Source organism: Pungitius pungitius, chromosome 9, assembly GCF_949316345.1.
Source record: "Pungitius pungitius chromosome 9, fPunPun2.1, whole genome shotgun sequence".
NCBI lineage: Eukaryota > Metazoa > Chordata > Actinopteri > Perciformes > Gasterosteidae > Pungitius > Pungitius pungitius.
The window spans coordinates 18,074,354-18,093,646 of NC_084908.1; the positions used below are offsets into that span (position 1 = coordinate 18,074,354).

Genomic DNA, 19,293 nt, shown 5'->3' on the forward strand with positions numbered 1-19,293 from the left:
AAGCAACACGGGACAGACACCCACAGACAGGACTCTCACGCAGATCCCGACTTGTCCTCCTTCCTCGCCAGGCTACCAGATCTCGTACTGCTCGGACAGCAGGGACCCTCGGCGGTGGACCACGGTGGAGGTGGGCTCCAACGCGCGGCAGTTCACCGTCACGGGGCTCTCCCCCGAGCAGGCCTACGTTTTCCGACTCACCGCCCGCACCGCCGTGGGCTGGGGGGCGGAGCAGGAGGCCCAGGTCGTCACCACGGAGCGCAGAGGTAAAGGACACCGCCGCCGCCCCCTGAAAAACACACACACACACGGGATTCCGGATGTAGCGCAGAGGTCTGCTTTTGAATGGTTTTCACACACCTGAGAGTGATGGACACGTGGAGAGACAGTCGGCGTGCGATTTAAAGGTCATCGAGCACATTTGGTTCGTTTCATTTAAAGGCCGATTGAAACCGATCATTTCACACGAACGAGGGTCTTTTCTGCTTATTTCAGGTCAAATAAGCAACATAGTCTTGTTCTTGTTCTTCCCGGATTAAAGAATGTAGGCTCAGTGGGGAGAGGTTGATTTTAGATGCTTCCGTGCACCAATGTGGCAATATTCAAAATAATCTGATGGTTGTTTGCTTATCTTTCATCTCCTGGTACATAATACCTGAGGATGTTTCTTTAACCTTAACCCTGTTTATTCAGTGATTTACATGCAATGCTGTAGTAGATAAAAGCTTTAACTTGCCACGGCACAGTTGCAACTGTTATAAATGATTAAAGGTATATCTATTTTTTTGTTTTATAGTTTTACTGCCACACTGAGTGCAATTATCAGCTGTGAAAATAAGGACACACATTATGTGGTCGGTGGGTCGCGGGTGGAGAAGTTTGTGGAAATCTCCACACAAAACTGCTCTCTGGTGTGTGTTCGTAACGAGGAACGTATTTTTTAATTCACCAGTTTCTCGCTCTTCTCTCTCTTTATATTGAAAGAGGGAGAATTAATAACTGCATGATTCAATTCTGAAGCCGTTTTTTTGGCAAATGGAAGCAGTAGAACTAGTTTGTTCATTTCGCTTCTAGGAACTCACTAACTTTTCTACACTGCTGAATAATTCAACAAAAAATAATGGATGTAAGGTTGGGTAACATTTGCCTTTTCATGCACACCCCCAATAAATATGAGTATTACATATCTCATGTGGCATTTGCACCACAGCAATGTAATAATCTGTAATGAAATCCTCATTACATTGGAATGATGCATAAGGAAGAAAAATGTGTTCAATAAACCAGATTAGACATGAAATTGAAAGAGTCAATTTAAAGCACGAGTAATCTGATTACCGTTATTAACTTTACTTTTGCTTTTCATGTTTGCCATTTTGAAGGTCGGTCATAGGAGGGACCTGAAATAGTTTTAACGCTATTTCGTTCTTTTTTTTTTTTTCATACGTGCAAAAGTAATGTAATTTCCTACAGTAATGCAAGTTCTGTAAGACTGTGGAAAGGTTAGCTGAAGTTTAAGCATTTTGAAATGTTATGATCTCGGCGGCCCTACTTACGGGGGTGTAATGAGTCGTGGAAGATGTGCAGTCGTCACGGCGATAAAGTCCGAGGCCCGAGGAGCTCCACGCGTGGAGCTCGGACAGATTATCAGTGCTTCAACAACAAGTAGTTTGTGGTTGGACATGCAGGGTCCTCTGCTGCTGGGCACTTAATGCTAGCGCAGTGGAGAAAAAGAACGGTGACCTTTCCTGTGTGCGGGACCGTTTAATGGGAACCAGAAGAAATGACATTTAGAAACTCGAGCGGAGGAAGAGCCGCTCGGCAGGGAGGGTAGATATTGAAATGAGCAGGTATTAGCCCTCCTGCAGCGGCGTAATGAGAGTCAGCCCGGAGGGGGGGTGAGGGAGGGTGGGGGGGGGGGGCTGCACCTGACGCAGCAGATGGTTCCGTTACACAGAAGCACCAGAGAAGCCACCATCGGAAACCGCTGGGAAAGGGGGCGGGAGCCGTCAAAAAGGAAAATTTGGCGGGTGATCGCACGCACGAGCCGCTTGTCCGTCGCCGTGGGAGACCATCACATATTTTATATCATAGGAAGAAAAAAAACATTTCAAACGCAGCGCCCCAAAGAAGCTGCTGACTTCCAATTATACAATTCAAATAATAATTTATTATTTATAAATATTTTGTTCTCCTATGATATAAAATATAACATTTAACATCTTACAAAAAGGCGTTTGCTAACAGGTGGCTAGATGAGAGTAAAACACACACTCTAACTAGGTTTGCCAAATCACCATGAAAACTAAATATTAGACCAAAGAAAACTGTGGCTTTCAGTCAGTAAGTACTTGAGAAAACAAGGATGATCAGGTAATGTGGGGAGCGAATGTTCAGTTAGTAGGGGAGAAACAGGGAAATGTCTTTCTTTGGCAAAGGAGAGACCGTGGGGCTGAAACACAAGACGTGAAAGCCATAAATCTTAGATTCCAACCCAAAGTAATTACTACTAATCAATACTTCTATCAGCGCACTGCAATTATGGTGATTTTGTCTGTTAGGGCGGCTTATTTCTTTTTAACATTCCATGTGATTTGAGCAGTCCCCGGCCTCTTCGTATAAAGCGTGAAAGTGAGAGGAACTTTGACACAGTCAAGCAGGTAATATGAAAGCAAGATTTAAACAATCACTGTAACTCTCTTCAGACAGTTTTGTCTCATAAGACCAATAAAAGAACAGAAGTTTATCCTCCAACACACACTTGAGCGAAAAACAAATAAAAAGGTTTATCGTCCTCCGATTGATGATGAGGTTGATGAAGAGACGCAGAAAGATTCGACGGCCAGGGTTGTGCTGAAGTTTGACCGAAATCTATTGCACCAGAGACCAGTTTTAAAGTGAAGTGTCACTTTAAAAATAAAGTTACAGCGGCTAACGCATGAATAGCGTTGGTCTTGAACGCGGCTCTCAGCCTTTGAAAATGTGTCAGACCTCATCTCTCGCTCCAATTTCCTCTGTCAGCCGGCACCGAGAAGGCAAAGGGCCCTGTATTAAAATGTGACAGTGAAGCCAAGTTCTATGGAAACCTGGAATCATGATGTCAGACATTCTACACAGAGTTATCTGCTGGTGTGGTGCATTTTAATTGGATCGGATATCGTAACATCTGCTGCATATCTGTTCATAATATATATATATATATATATATATATATATATATATATATATATTGGTGGATTTCCTTTCTTTTTGAGAGTGTGTGTAAAGCTACATGCATGAAGGAAAACACCCCTTTGTAGAAAGATTTATCTGCTGATGTTTGTCTTCCCGAGAGGGTGATAACTGATAAGGTAATTACAAAAATATATTAGAATTCTTCCCCTCACGTCTAGTGCCAAAAGCCTCTCCTGCACTTCACTTCTTTCCCGCTCCTCTCGCCGGCGTAGCAGTAAACATTTGTGTTACTGCTGAAAGGCCAGCACTTGCTCTGACAATTATGAGTTAATTATCAGAACATGATCTTAACTGTGCAGCGGAACAAGAGGCGAACAGACAGGGAGACACAGATGGTATCAGGGAAACAAAGGAGGGAGAGAACAGTCAATCTTCAGGAATAAGGGCACTAGGGAAGGAAGCGGCCCACCAGATTTCACTGCAGTTACTTGTGATAGGATAGAAAAGCCTGTGTGTGTGTGTGTGTGTGTTTGCGTGCCCTTGTGCATGTTTGAAAGTGTAAGTGCAGATTAATTAAACCTCAGAGAGGATCAATAATGTTTTCATTTCTAGACTCGATCGATGATCTGATGCCCCTGAAATGAAACAGTTGTGCCCCCCCCCGACCATACGTCGTTGTTTGGGTGCGTGTGTGTGTGTGTGTCTGCGTGTGTGCGCACACCTACTAATCACGCAGCTTCTGCCAACACCGTTGTACAAAGATACTGATTCCCAGGGTCATATTTTATCTTCTAATTGAATAGCGAAGACAAACACAAACACGCAGAGGCCCTTTCGATGCCGTTAGATGTCTCGCTCCGTCTGAACGCATCGCAGCGGTCACGCCGACTCATCCGTGATGCAAAATGTCGGCTGCGCTCGTTCCCGCAGTAATCTCAATTTGCCCAGGTGACAAAAGCGCGTGGAGAAACTCTCGCGCTCCCCTGCAGTCGGCACATTCAAATGCTTCCAAAGGGCCTTTCGCACGGAACAAAGGCGCCGCTGCTCTCTGAAACGCGTTGTTTCAAAAGTGCAAAGCGTGGGCACAACCGCGTCCTGTGTGAAAGGCCCTCGGAGGCGCTTCAAAGGGAGCGCCTGATTAACTGCTCCTCAACCCGGCTAGCGGCGGCGATCGCTAAGTAGCGGGGGGGGGCTTCCACAGCCTAAGCCCCGAAATATGGGACCTGAACGCGGAGGAAGCTGGGATCACAGAGAGAGTTTTCCACCGAGTAGCCCTCGCGCGTGGGAAGCTGCCCGCGGTCACTTTGAGGGGGGGTTTTGACCTGAGGGCACCAACGTGACGGAGCATCCCCCGTAGAACTCTGACAGCAGAGCGGATGAAGGGAAAGAGAGTCGCGGGGTAGCATCCGCTCACATGATATCAGTGCTGCAGATATCAGTGAAGCATTTAAGCTGTGTTGCAAGCTTGGTCTTGTTTAGTAATGGGAGGTAGTAAGAGAAGTGACCACATGTAGATGTGTTGTGGTTTGGCCACAATAGCCACAAAATGTCAACTACTAAATTATTCGGGATTGAGTGTTCGTAGCGAATTCTTTGAACAAAAATTGATCGAGACATTCACGTTTTGCTCTTTTCCTCTGACGATTCCGCTTCCTTTCTACCGCGCTCGTCCTTTTCCTGCCTCGTCTCTCTATTCCCCTCTTGCATCCATCTTCTTGTGTTACTTTGCCGCATCCGCAGAGCGTCCCCAGCCACCCAGGAAGCTCGCTGCTCCCCAGGACGGCGTCGAATCGCGCCGCCTCCGCCTCCACTGGGTGACGGGCGGCTCCGGTTCCTCGCCGCTGAGGTACTTCACCGTGCAGGCCAAGGAGCTGCCCAGCGGGGACTGGAGCACACACGCCGCCGACATCCCGCACAACGTGACCTCCTGGACCGCGGACAGGTGCACTTCCCCACACACACCTTAAAAAAAAAAAACGTGAAATGTCATGTCATCCTAAATATATGTTGTGTTCAGGATCATATAAGTGTTAAAGGTTTTTTTTATCACGGAGAGAATTTTGATTGTGGTTCAAAATTGTCTCACTGTGGACATTTTGTTCAGCTTGATTTAAGCCAGGGTTAAATATATGGTGTCCATGAGCCATGAGGAGAGAGCGAGTGAACGCTCTCAGCAAACAACAGAGAAATTGGAACACGGCTGGGGAAGTTTCATTCATTTGTGAGCACATGATGTACCAAAAAGGTTTGTAGTGTAAAAAAAATAACAAAAAGCAGTGGGGAGAGTAATCAGAACCGCTGCAGAGAGACGTGGAGGATCTCTGTCACCCAATCACACAACACATCGTCTTCCTCTCCCGACACCCTTCTTTTTCTGCCGCTTGTCCCTAGTTTCTCCCCTCGGCCGCTTCCTCCGTCGTCCCTCTGGTTTCCTCCGTCGTCCCTCTGGTTCCCTCCATGGTCCCTCTGGTTTCCTCCGTCGTCCCTCTGGTTTCCTCCGTCGTCCCTCTGGTTTTCACCATAGTCCCTCCGTCCATCGACCTGGGAATGTTTTTCGGGGGGGGGGGAAAACCACGAGGCCACGTTTCTTTTCCTCCTTCGCTCACACTCCAATCGTCCCCTGGAAGAAGGCTCCGCGTCTTCCTCTTCCTCCCTCCCTCCCTCCCTCCTCTCCTCGTCGCTCCATCCTCATCTCCCGGCGCCGTCTGTCACTGCGGCAGCAGGCGATGGCGCTCAGACCTCGATGGCTGCTGCCAGTAGCAGATTTACGACGAGGTCTTCACTTGTGTACAGTGTCTCCGCGTGTGTCTGTTTGAGCGCCAGCCATGGTGGGAGTTTTTTTTTTTTTGAGATGCTGCAGAGCGTTCTCTCAGTGTGCCTCCACCGGCCTGCCATCTGCCGCGATGATGGCGCCGCTGCCGCTGCCGCCGCCGTTGTTTTGATGCCGTTTCCCTCCTAGCAGTGAGTGCTCTAAGTGCGGCGGCCGAAACGGAAGGTGTAGCTCACAAGTCCACACATTCACGCGGCGACTTGTTATCCATCCTTAAGTGTTGTTTTCCACTGAGACATCTTTGGAACCAAACACCCCCCCCCCCCCCCCTCGGCTGATGCACAGTACAGACTGACACACACACACACTCACTCTGTCCTTAACGTTGGTCCCAGTGCTGTAGGTGCCCCGTCCTCACGGAGCCGGTTGCCTTTGATGTTTTATTCCTGCGATACACAAAACTCCTCAGGGCCTTTTCTTGGGCTGCTCGTTATCATACAAGAGGACATTTGATCAGTTTTTTCTGTTTTTCCCCTGGATGTCTTGCTGGTCCTCTGTAGTCTCCGAGGCACCGTGTGAATAAAGTCCACAGGAAGACCTTGCAGCCAGATGTGAGAATGGAATCATTCTAGTTACAAATGATCCTTTTGCTCCTGTTAACTCCTGTTGGTGATTAGGTTAGACTAATAGAAATGATTGTTTTACCACTTAAAGTGCTTTTTAAATTGGAATCAATTTGCCACGCTGTGCAGGAGAGGGTACATTTAAACTATTAGCATGCTACGAGGCACCGAAAGGCTGGTTCCGCTTGTCCCTAACAATGGGTGCCTGTTCCTTCGGCTGATTGTAAGTGGCTCTAGGGTAAAGTGTTTTCAAAATGACTGATGCAAATTGTTATTCTGTGCTTATTAATGCATTCACCTTGCACAGAGGAGAAATGCAGATAGGATGTTATGGTAATGCTGCAGCAGAACTACTTTGGCAGGGGACACAATTAGGACAGGTGTAAAAATGATTATTATTCAAGTCCTTGTCTGCTCTTCAAAGGCCACTGAAAGAGAAAAAATGTATCTGAGAGAGGACGGTGTATGGAGAAGATGTTGTTGGAGGGAAAAAAAGATACCCAGTGGGCTTTATTAGGTCTTACAGATGCTCAATACTATTTGGTGAAAAACCTTGACTGAAACCAAAAATCTTTTTGTTTACACAGTGAAAAACATTACTTCGGGGCTTCGGCATCGCTGTGTTGTATTGTCATAAATGAACCACTGTGTGAACCCGATCTCACTGTTTAATTATTAGACAACCTCACTCTCACTGCACCATGCAACTTTAACAAGCGTAATTCAGTGCAAATTACAATTATTTATACCTAAGACAGAGAAGAGAAGGCTCCCCCATGGCAGATCTTTCAAATCACAAAAGATCAAACTCAAGGCTTGAATAACAAATGTGTGAAAATGACTATGAATGTAACTGTTGTAAAATCCCATTTAAATGCATTTTGAATCAGACCTTTGAACATCCGGCAGCTTTTCAATTTAAATCAACTGGTCAGAGGAAAAGAACGACTTCATTTAGGTCGAAATCAACAAGGCGAGCTTTTTATTCTGTGCATCTGTTCATGTATTTCTGTGTGCGTCTTCAGGCTGAAGCCCTTCACATCATACAAGTTCCGGATGCTGGCCACCAACGACGTGGGAGACAGCGTCCTCAGCAAAGAGACAGAGGCTGTTACAACTCTACAGGACGGTGAGAGACTGGAAACACTGGGAAGGAAAGATGGAAGGACCAAATGAAATCACGTCCATCCGAAAACATGACGTGAGTGTATTTTGATGTATTTTTTCCCTCTCCAGTGCCCGACGAGCCCCCACTGATCCTCGCTGTGAAACCTACAACCACTACCTCAGTCCTGGTGCAGTGGGAGGTATTTAAAGACACACACACACACACACACACACAAACACACACAGACCTGCACAACACAACTTTGATTGCAGGTTAATCACCTATTTGGAGAAAGAGACCTGTGCAGACTGTATGCTGATGGTGTGTGTGTGTGTGGAACGTTGAGAGGGCAGCTCAGACAGATTGAAGTGATGTCAAGAAGGGAGAGACGGGGAGGCGTGAGAGGAGGGGGGGGGGGGGGGGGGGGGACATATAGCGTCTCTTAACGAGGACATACCAGCAGGGGTGATCATCGCCTTTGTCCGACAACGGCGAGAGAAAAGGTCTCAAAAGCGTCCGTGACATTTGGCCCGAGCGCAGGCCGGACGCTTCCTCCCACTTGTCACTCTCCCCCTCTCCTGTTTGGAAGCGTCTCCTCTCGCTCCCTCGAGCCTCCGCCGCCGAAGCGCGAAAGAGGCGACGAAAAAAAAAAAAAAAAAAAAAATCAAAGCCAGGCAGCGGGTTTCATCATCGGCGAAGCATCCCTCTGTCTGGACGGCTCACGGCCGGCCGGCACTTGAAAGTGAACTCTGATCAAATGGTGCTCTCTTGTCGAGGAAAACGAGCGCGCGTCCTTCTCACCCTTCGAGGAGTGAAGGGCCGACACTCAACACTCAAGTGTGTTTTTTTTCCCCCAGCGTCCCAGCGACGACAGCATCAACGGCGTGCTGACGGGATACCGCCTGTATTATAGAGAGCTCCCGGTGAACACCTCCACTTTGGCTGAAGCAGAGGTGCAGGCGACCAGGAACAACACCACGAGCGCCCTCATTACGAGTGAGTAGTGCCGAAGCCCCCCCCAACCCCCCTCCCCCCGCTCCCGCTTAGCAACTGTTGCTATGCCTGTCAGACGTTTCATTGTGCTGCACTTAAGCAGTTAAACAGCGTGGGTGTACGGAAGTTAAGCTTTTTGCTTAATTGGTTTACCTGAAGGTTCCTGCGAGCAAAAGACCAATGTGACTTTCTTTGCCAGGATTACAGCATAAAGCATTTCAACACCTTGGATGTCACAAGGAGTTTGATGAATGCAAATGCAGACCCAGGTGTTCTGAAAAGTCCACTCTCTTTAGGACGATTTTATGTGCGTGGCGGCGTGTTCTTTACACTTTAGACATTTTTCACCAACAATTTTATTTAGAATATTATATCACCTTGATGTTAGTATGTCGAATTGTGACTGCTGGTACAGTGAGGTCTAGTTTCCAGAGATAAACGCGTCATTTGTAATATTTTGTGTTCTTAATGTGTTTGTCATCTATGGATCTCAGAGAGATCTTTGAGGGCGACGTGTGCAGGGCTCTCATTTCTAACTAAGGGCTCCTCAAACACGGATGTTAAGAAACACCGCTGAGCGTTATGATTAACATCATTTAGACAAAAGCAATAAACGAAGCCTACGGTTGAACTTGATCCACTTATTGATGCGTCCTTCCGTCTTTCTCTCACTCTTCCCAAGCCAAGAGCACGTTCAAGACGGTGAGCAGCGCCTCGCTGACCGAGTTCGAGTTGACGCGTAAGTGGCTGAGGAGGTAAAGCCATAAAAGTGACAACAATAACAAGTGAATGTAAATGTGAGTGTTTTCCTTTCTAGAGCTGAGGAAGTTCAAACGCTACCAGATCGTGATGACCAGCTACAACATCGTTGGAGAGAGCCCCCCCTCGTTCCCAGTCGAGGTGTCTGTTGGAGAAGCAGGTGGGCGCAAACAGGAGGAAGCTTTCCGACTGGTCGCCGTGCCAACCAGTTATATCACATTTTGCTCTTTAACAAAGGGGGCCTCTTCTCTTCTTGTTAGAGGTTTTTGGGTACCAGAAGGTAGATTTTTGCTTTGCAGGTGCTTCTTCAGAATGATGCTCATCAGTTACCGTGAGAAGCATTGATCCTTCACCATAATTCGTTTTTTTCTTACTTCTTTAAAAGCATAAAAAGCCCCTTCATGACCATGAACAGATCGATCCATTCTCAAGGTCCACTTTCTGTTCTTCAGAACCTGTTTTAGGTATAAATCAGCCGATGGAGTTCACCCAGCTGTAATGGAGATGGATCTGATATCATAGAAGCTCCTCTGCTCATCCATTACACAGAAGCAGCTTTTCTTCTCTGGAATAAGCTTTGGATTGTTTGGCAGTTTGTCATTTATTCTCTTTGTTTTGGCTCGTTTTCTGTCTGCGGCCCATTCCGTCGCTCACTCTTGCTTAGTCCTGTCCTGCTCCTCTGGTCCCTCGTCTTATGTGTGTGTGTGTGTGTGTGTGTGTGTGTGTGTGTGTGTGTGTGTGTGTGTGTGTGTGTGTGTGTGTGTGTGTGTGTGTGTGTGTGTGTGTGTGTGTGTGTGTGTGTGTGTGTGTGTGTGTGTGTGTGTGTGTGTGTGTGTGTGTGCAGATTTGCAGGTTATGCTGGTAAACCCATACGTTTTAGCAGTTCCCTTAGCAATCTCCCTGTATCACTGTATCAGTCAACATTGCATTGCTATTCAAAGGCTGTGCATAGAGTGTGTGTGTGTGTGTGTGTGTACGTACGCGTCGGCTATTTGCATCAGATGCAGACGAGCGAGGGTTGAGCATTAGCAGTGTGAGGCGGAAAGAGGCTAAGGGGGTGGGTGTGTGTGGGGGGGGTGATGAAATGGGGTGATATGGTCTTTTCTCACACCTCAGGTGCTCACTGTGTGTTCATGCATATGTGAGGTACAGTGGAGCAATTAGGCGCCGCCTTAGGCCCAGTCTAATTGGAAGAGTAAAACACACCTTGCCTACTTCCCCCCCCCCCCCCCCATTCTCACACACACACACACACGTTGGAGCTGTCTAACCAAGCACCTTTTCATCCCGCAGCTCCCTCGGTGGCCCCTCAGTCCATCAAAGTGTCGGCCGTGTCTTCCTCCATCCTGGAAGTGACCTGGGACACCCCCCCTCTGGAGACCCAGAATGGACTCATCCAAGGATACAAGGTGACAGAGGCCAGACAGAAAGAGCCCCTCGCAGAGGAGCGCTGCCACGAGAGCCCGTGTGATAGAGGAAAGCTGTTTCCGTCTCACTTTCAATGTCTCCCCTCTTGACTTGGAGGGTTTTCCCTGCTGCACTTTGAAGAGTCCTACAGAGAGGGAGGGAGTGCTCAGTTAGAGGAAGAATCTGAATATCCTTTAATGGTTTCAATATCCCTCCTCGCCGTATCTCCAGCCCTCGAACTCCCCCTGTCACACCCCCTCTTCCTTAGCACTTCAAACACAAGGTTATCTGTCCTGCTTTAGACACATTGATTTCTGCTGGAGAAGGACGGGGGGATTGGAGAAAGAGGGACGCCAATGTAATATTTGCAGAAGGGAAGGAATGAGATGAGCCATTTATCCCCGCGGAATCCTGATTAGCAGCGAGCAGTGAGGGGATACGTTCAAACTACCAGAGGCGGCCGGACGCGGCGAGCGGAGCGAGCCAGCGGGGGTTAACTAGATTAGGACGGGAGAAACAGAGCAAAGAAAGAATGTTTAATGACTTTATGGGTTCTGACTGCCGCTCTGACCAGCACAGGCTCCGGCTGAGACTGAACGTAAACTCAAGTGTATTTTTTGACTCCGGAGGGCTTGTTAATCGCGCTGAGCATGATGGGTTTCAAGACAAACAGCGGAAAACAAATATTTGTTTAAATAAGTGATTAATACTTGAAGTGACAGATTCAGAAAGTGAAGATTTTTCCTGTGGTTTTGATGTTTTATTCTTTATTTTTCGTCAACATCATCCGTCATGCTATTCATTCATCAGTCATTACAGGTCATATCTAATAGAACTTTAAAAATATCCCTCCTTTTCTAGCAAATCCCTTCTTTCATCAAGACTTAATATCCAACTCTTTGACAAAAGAGATAGTTTGATAATCCATTCACGGTTTGCATGATCTCATCAAATCATCTCGTAATCATGTTCATTCAGGACAGCTTCAGATAGGCTTTGCTCACACGCTAACTAAATACTCTAAAAGATCCCTCACCCAACAAGAGAGTGGATTATAACATGTTCAGGACTCTCTCCACAACCATTGGAGTAAAGTATCACACGGAATGCTGCCGAAAAGGAAGTACCCTTTTTAGGCATAAGGCAATACGTTTTGATGTTAAATTGAGTTTACGGATGAGTTACTCGGTCTCTCATCACTGTAGGAGCCATTGGAAGGACAGAGATGGTGTGATGCTGCCCTCAAGTGCTCCTCATAAGCTGCTACTTCCATGTTAGGAAGGCGTAAACATGGCTGACTGAAAGTCAGTTGAAAGTATCAAAATGGAGCCGTTAACACAAAGTAGCTCTTGTCTTTTTGTTTTACTTTATGAAGCAAACAGCTGGGACACGGTTTGTGTTAAATATGGAACTGTTAAATATATAATATAATACATAAACTCCCAGTAGACAACGTCCAGCCCGTGGAACCCGTCTCGAAAGGCCGCAACGCAAAAAACATCAAAGCCCAAAATAAACGAACCATCGTTGGAGTGAACCGTTTTAGGTTCCTGGGGATCAGCATCCAAAAATCCACCGTTCCTCTCCATCGTGCTGAAAAAAAATCTCTACAGCATTTTTTTTTTTAAAAGGATGAATTTTCCTCAACATTCAGCTCAAATCGAACAAACATGCAGTTATTTATAAAAGCAGACTTCAAGGCGAGTTTATGTTTTCTCAAAATATGAAAGTGCATATTCCCCAGCTCAGTGGCGTTATGAGCATCCAACAGGCTTCTGGTACTGGATATGCATTTATATCGGCTGTTTAGTGGCAGAAACACATCAAGAATATGGCTTGTATTCTATTGTGCGCGTTTTACACAACCTGTTTCCTTAAATGTGATTAGAGAAAATGTAGAAAAGTCACATCCAGAATTTTAGAATACTTTTTTTTTAAAGACAATGGAGTGAAGTCATAGGAAACTTCACCAAGCGGAACCAACGGGTCCGAGGAGCCAAACGGGCACAGAAACAATATTCAACAATTACAATAACTCGCACAAAGTCTTAAACCTCTGAGCACAATTCATGGCATCATTACATGATGTTCACACAGTAAAAGGCCTTCAGATTGATCTCGTCACACTCAATAATCATGTGACCTTTGTTCCATTGAAGCATCTTCATCACTGACCAAAGTCGTGAAGGTCAGTCGGGACATCGGCTGTTTGTTTGGGCGTATTTAAAAACAATGTGGACTATACACTAGATTTAGGTTTAATTACGACAGAGTTATGGCATCAGGGCCGATGAGGAATCCTCGGGGGGGGGGGGGGGGGGGGGACAAGTAAACGACGTATGTTAGCGGGGAGGAAACGAGAAGAGAAAGCAGGACGAGATGTTTGGAGACAGTTTGGTTGACAGGTTCTTCTCCGCCGTGTTGCAGGTCCACTACTGGGAGAGGGACAAGCAGAACCAGACTGAGAAGGTCCAGGTGATCTTTGTCCCGGACACCCGGGTGCACCTCACCAACCTGACCAGCTACACGCATCACCTGGTCACCCTGACCGCCTTCAACACGGCCGGGGACGGCCCCCCCAGCGACCCCCGCGGGGCCCGCACGCTCCAGTCCGGTAGGGAGCGGTGACGGCTCGCTAGAACCCAGCGATCGAGCCCAAAGACTTGTTTTAACCCCTCGCCCCCCCCCGCAGCTCCCAGCCAGCCCAGCTACCTGTCCTTCTCGGAGGTGACGGGAGGAAGCCTCAATGTGTCCTGGGGGGCGCCGCTCACCCCCAACGGACAACTGGAGGGCTACAGGGTCGTCTACCAGCCCACCGCTCCGGTGCACGGTATGCACACACACACACGCACACACACACACACGCACACACACACACGCACACACACGCACACGCACACACACACACACGCGCCAATGCACCAGGAGGAGGACCCTGACGTCTCCCCCCCCCACGTGTGCGAGAGCAGGAGTGAGCAAAGTGGTGACGGTGGACGTGAGGGGCAGCTGGCAGCGGTGGCTGAAGGTCCGGGACCTGGTCGCCGGGGCGACGTACGCCTTCAGCGCCCAGGCGCTCACCGTCAGCTACGGGCCACCAGTCCGGGCCAACATCAGCGCCAGCCCGGTGCAAGGTAGCGCCGGGCCCACTGTTACGATCGCATCCGGGAGAATGGCTTTCAGAAGATGAAATGTGTGTGTGTGTGTGTCCCCCTGTGACGCTGCAGGCTCCCCCGGGTCACCGACGGAAATGTCCATCACCAAGACGGCCTCCGCCCTCACCCTGCACTGGGCGGAGGGGGAAACGGGCGCCGCGCCCGTCAGCGGCTACGTCGTCGAGGCGCGTCCGTCAGGTGAGCGAACACACCACCTGTTGTCATCGATTAGGGGGGGGTTGGGGGGGGGGGGGGGGGGGGGGATTGAGCGCTGAGGCTCACGCAGCTTAACGCCTGCTGTGCAAATCAAGTCGGCAGCAAAAACGATTTTAAATTTTCTGCATTCTCTCTTCCATTGACCACCCCCCCGTCCATTTCTCTCTCCCTCGCAGACGAAGGAGTGTGGGACACCTTCATCAGACTCCTCCCCCCCAGCAGCAGGTCTGTTTCAGTCCCACTGGAGCGCCTGAGGTCTGGGATCAGCTACGAGTTCAGAGTCATTGCTGTTAATCGCCATGGTTACGGACAGCCGAGCTCACCCTCTGCTGCTCTCGCCGGTAAACACACAAACGCGCACACACACACACACACACACACAAACAAACACTTACACGCGCTGGTGGAGCTCAGGCTAATGAACACATCCAGGGTGATCCAACTTGTTTAATTGGTGTTGGACTGAATTTGCAGCCAGTTGGAAGCACCGGCGGAAGCCACTGTGATTGTGTGCGAGTGTGTGCGTGTTTGTGTGTGTCTGCTGCCACCAAGAGGCACAGCCGTGGAACTACAGCAGTGCGAAGGGAAGACTTCCTTCACGTTTTTCTCCACCTAACTATTAACTAGTCTTGTTAGACTTCCTCACTCTTCACTAATCACTAACTTGGATTTGAACCAGTATTTAAACTCATATGTGTCCGCCCCGCCCCCCCCCCTCCCTGCAGCACTGTCGGAGCGCCCGTTCTACGAGGAGTGGTGGTTCCTGCTGGTCATGGCCCTGGTGGGACTCATCCTCATTCTGGTGCTGGTCTTCACGCTGCTGCTGCACGGACACAGCAGCAAATACAAGGCGTGCGGCACAGGTTGGTGGCTCACGTGCACGCGCTCCAGTGGCACGCTTCGTAACACGACAAAAGGGGTGACATTCACCATTTTCCTCTCCTCAACAACACTACCATGGATCCAGGCTCACCACTTCTACCCTCCCCTGCTCTGTTAGGTCCATTCACTGCTATGCAGGCCACGTCTTGTGGTTCTGAACAGCTGAGGCTGGCTGCAGTAGACCGGTACTGTGTGCAGAATTAAACTACAGTGCAGGACCACCACACCCTGTAGAAGGGAAACCAAGGCCAGCCTTGTTCCTTCATGGTGTGAAGGTCACTCCTCGAATCAGACCGCATTGGCCAATCCAAAGTGAGATGTCATGTAACTAGAAAGAGACTCTTCACAGGTTAGAAGGGACATGTTTGAGTTTAATTTGCGAGACTTATATTATATCTGTTGTTTCTGCAACTTACAGTATTACATCTCATAAAAGATAGATATAGATAAAAGTGGCCGATAGTGTACCAACATCTGTAATCCAAAGTTATCACTGACAGGCGCGGGTTAAATTCAGGACAGCTGTATATCTGAGTTGCCACGGAAACCATGGCACATCTTCTGGGAGAGTGGAGCGATGGTACGGAGAAGGGAGGAGAGAAAGTGCTGGCAGGACACACACACAGAATCAATGCACCTCCATTCACTTCAATTTCCCTTCATTTTATGCATATAGTTCATCAAATAATGACAGAATCGATCACACCAGACCGTACCGTTTACAACGTGTCAGTGTCAGCGGGCTTATATCTTTCTCCATCTGTGAATACATGAAGGTTTCCTGTGTGGTTACTGCCTGAGGGACACGTTTTGAATGCCAGATTAATTTGCTTCTCATTGTCGCACCCGAAAACCGCCAATAAAGAAAGAAAATTGGACTGAGCTCTGGTATTCACGTGAACCTTTCTCCATTCGTCTGTTTATTCTCCGCCAGGGAAACACGTGTCCACAGCGGAGGTGTCGGTAACCCTGGACAACGGAGGTTTCACTGCTTTGGAGCTCAACAGTCGAACCCTCAACACCAAGAACTCCTTCCTGAAAAAGAACGGCACCAGGTGTGCACTCACTCACTCACTCACTTACTCCCTCCTTCCCTCCTTCCCTTCCCTCCCTCCCTCCCTTTAGACAGGTAGAACTGGATTTGTTCAGGTGATTTTCCATTCATTCCCCGTCGGTGTGTTTGTGCGCGCAGGTCTCCTCCGAGGCCGAGTCCAGGTGGTCTTCACTACTCGGACGAGGACATCTGCAACAACTATAACGGCGCCGTGCTCACCGAGAGCACCGCCCTCACAGAGAAACCCGCCGAGGTGTCCGAGTCAGAGGTATCTCCTTCCCCTCTCTGTAATGTAAAGGCTTTACAGAGGGCTGCAGTCAGTAGACGCCACTAAAGGTCAAGTGTTCTGTGTCATCTCAGCGTCTTCACCTTTCCCCAAGTCTGCCTCTACGCCCAAACAAAGCCACCTCTCTCTCTCTCTCTCTCTCTCTCTCACGGAGCTAACCCCCCCCCCCCCTGCTGTGTGTTTGTGCGCAGCTAACAGACAGCGACTACGAGGACGAGCAGCCCAAGCACTCCTTCGTCAACCACTACATGAGCGACCCCACCTACTACAACTCCTGGAAGCGGCAGCCCAAGAGCCTCAAGCCCATCGGCGCCCCCTTCGGCTACGAGGAGTGCGCCACCGCCGCCGCCGACACGGAGCCCTACTACCAGACGGTGGTCACCCAGCACAGCACAGGCGGCGCGTACACCCCCACGGGGCAGCCGGCCCACACCCACGTCAACCCCAGCACCAACCCGCCCCCCCCGGGGTCACGCACCCCCGTGACGGGGTTCTCCTCATTCGTTTGACTGGAGAGACCAGATCTGCACAAGAATGACACACACACACACACACACACGTACACAAAACGAAGGGAGGGGGGAGTGTGTTTGGACTAAAGGTGAGAGGGGGGGGGCTGGGGGGGGTGAGATGAGGAGGCGTGGGACGGACTGGTAAAGAAACAGCCCCTCATGCCCCGGAGAACTAAACCCCCCTCTCCCACTCACCTTCGCCCCTCGTTCACAAAGGTCCTCACCGCCTCGCAGAGTGTGTGTGTGTGTGTGTGTGTGTGTGTTACCCTCCAGTTGTGTTACGCCTCCGTGTCACTGTGCTCACACGCACAAACACACACACACACACACAGTTCCTTGTTCCCACACACACATTCACAGCAGGGCACCAGATGCCTGTGACTGTTGGTAAGACTTTGAGGGGAGAGCTCCACCTTCGTCTGGTGGAACGGGGGAACTTCTGCACAACGCTTCGTCTCTGTTTTCTGTATTTACACTGAAGTGCACAACCCCCCCCACCTCCTCCCCCACCGCTCCCCCCACTGCGGCATGCACTCCCCGACGCGCCATATCAGCACCTCCCCGCCGCCCGGGAGGGAGGAACTCACGAGGTCCAGTTGAATCGTTAGAAGACGGCACAGGAGGGATTTTGGTACGAAAACACAACTCGGAGCTGTCGGCGTTTGAAACAGCGCCACCTAGAGGACAAGAAGGGGAGAGACTAGCAATCAATCCATAATCACCTTGTTTTTTTAAGTGGACGGGGGAGGGAGAGCGAGCGGGGGGGGGGGGGGCTGCGTGACGTCTACTGCCGGTTGTCATCGCTCCTCACCCCACAGCCCCCCCCCCCTTCTCCCCCCGGACGCTCGCACTGACCCCGACCCCCCCGCACATTTACACTCTCTGCTGTGGAAGTTTCTTCTTTTTTTTTTTTTTACAAGTCCGTTTGCGTCTGAGTGTGACGCGTGTGCGTACGGGCCGTGTGTCAATGCCCCCCCCCGTGTTCAGCCAAGAAGCCTGTTGCCCCCCCCCGTCTCTGTTGCTCACTGCTAAGCAAAGCTCGCCATTGTGTGTGTGTCTGTGGTTTTTAGGATGGATTTTGTACAGGGAAACCCGTTTCACTAGCGTGCTGTTGTATGTAGTTAAAAGCAAACGGCTCCGGAGCGAAGCCGTCAGGTACGCCGGCAGGTGAGAGGGGGAGGTGGGGGAAGAAGGGGGGGGAATCGCTCAACAATCATCATGAAAAACAAACCAGCTGTGTGAGTTTGGAACGAGGTTGCAGGGTGCTTTAGGGGAACCGCTCTGGTTCAAACACAGTGGGATTGAACTTTGAATCATGAGGCCCGACTGCCTGCACTCCAGCTGCTCACGTCCACTTTGTACCGAGTGCTAAATCCTCTGTAAGCTCATGTATAATTTAAGAAGTTTCTGCTCCGTCCCAGCCAGCCAGCAGCCTCCCTCACTCCGCCACGCTTGTTTTCAGTCCCATTTCAGTGTGTGAATAAATGGTCATTGTTTAAACCGGCGTGTCTCTGTGGTCCTTTTTCCTCTACATTACACTGAATTAAAGATGCGCCTTAACATTTTGTAACTGAAGTACTCCGCCGAACTCTCTCAGCCTGTTAGCATTATTTGTGTCATTTATTTAAACAAGTATTACGAGCAGCGGAGGGCAGTGAATTTGTTCTTTCCCCTGAATAAAGGTATGAAGTCACAGGTGCTGCCGCCAGCAAGTGGTTGAATTATTAAACGATTATATAAGAGGTGATTCAGCGGAAGCAAAGGGCCTTCACTGCAGTCACCAGTTGCTCCTGCAAACCTTTCACTTGGTTGGTCGAGGTTTTCGACCCGTCGGCCTCTTTAGATTTCTGTCTGCGATCCAGTTCACTGGACGCCTTGCTATTAAAAATGTGGAGCTCAAAGTCTTCCGTCAATAACAACATGTCAGCAGTAAACTTGTTTGGCTTCCCAGAATCTGTCAATCATTTACTTGAGTTTGGATGAAAGCAGCAGCAAGAGTGAAATGTGAGTATACAAATTAAAACAATTTAAAATGAGGAATGATGCTGAATACAGATATTTAGAATTTTGGCCATATTTTGACAAATGGAGTATGTGGAGAACATAAAAAGTATCCCATCAAAGACACACTGTTCTTCTCACTGCTGAAGATGTTGTTGCACTTTGAGCAGTTTAAATATTGTACAATTATACAATGTTATACAATTTAATTCTGCTTTGGCTCATTTTTCTTTTAAAATGGCCTTTTATGATTCACCAACAAAAGCCCAAGTAGTTCCTTTCTATCAGAATCAGTAAAGGGGTGTATTTAAACGGATGTCCACTGGCGTCGCTCATGCATCTTCCAGCCAGCAGGG

At 49.0% G+C, this 19,293-nt stretch overlaps 1 protein-coding gene across 1 annotated transcript in view; it reads left to right on the forward strand.

Moving 5' to 3' along the window:
- LOC119217786 (protein sidekick-1-like) overlaps nt 1-18,479 on the forward strand; it is a 156,130-nt gene extending 137,651 nt beyond the window's left edge. Inside the window, exons 29-45 of the mRNA XM_062564406.1 lie at nt 72-266; nt 4,915-5,116; nt 7,593-7,696; nt 7,804-7,874; nt 8,533-8,671; nt 9,351-9,407; nt 9,486-9,587; nt 10,721-10,836; nt 13,262-13,448; nt 13,527-13,664; nt 13,804-13,965; nt 14,059-14,184; nt 14,379-14,543; nt 14,928-15,065; nt 16,019-16,139; nt 16,277-16,406; nt 16,616-18,479. Of these exons, the coding sequence (XP_062420390.1) occupies nt 72-266; nt 4,915-5,116; nt 7,593-7,696; nt 7,804-7,874; nt 8,533-8,671; nt 9,351-9,407; nt 9,486-9,587; nt 10,721-10,836; nt 13,262-13,448; nt 13,527-13,664; nt 13,804-13,965; nt 14,059-14,184; nt 14,379-14,543; nt 14,928-15,065; nt 16,019-16,139; nt 16,277-16,406; nt 16,616-16,933 (2,471 nt within the window). The 3' untranslated portion in view covers nt 16,934-18,479. The remainder of the gene's footprint in view (nt 1-71; nt 267-4,914; nt 5,117-7,592; nt 7,697-7,803; nt 7,875-8,532; nt 8,672-9,350; nt 9,408-9,485; nt 9,588-10,720; nt 10,837-13,261; nt 13,449-13,526; nt 13,665-13,803; nt 13,966-14,058; nt 14,185-14,378; nt 14,544-14,927; nt 15,066-16,018; nt 16,140-16,276; nt 16,407-16,615) is intronic.
- The last annotated feature ends 814 nt before the right edge of the window (nt 18,480-19,293 follow it).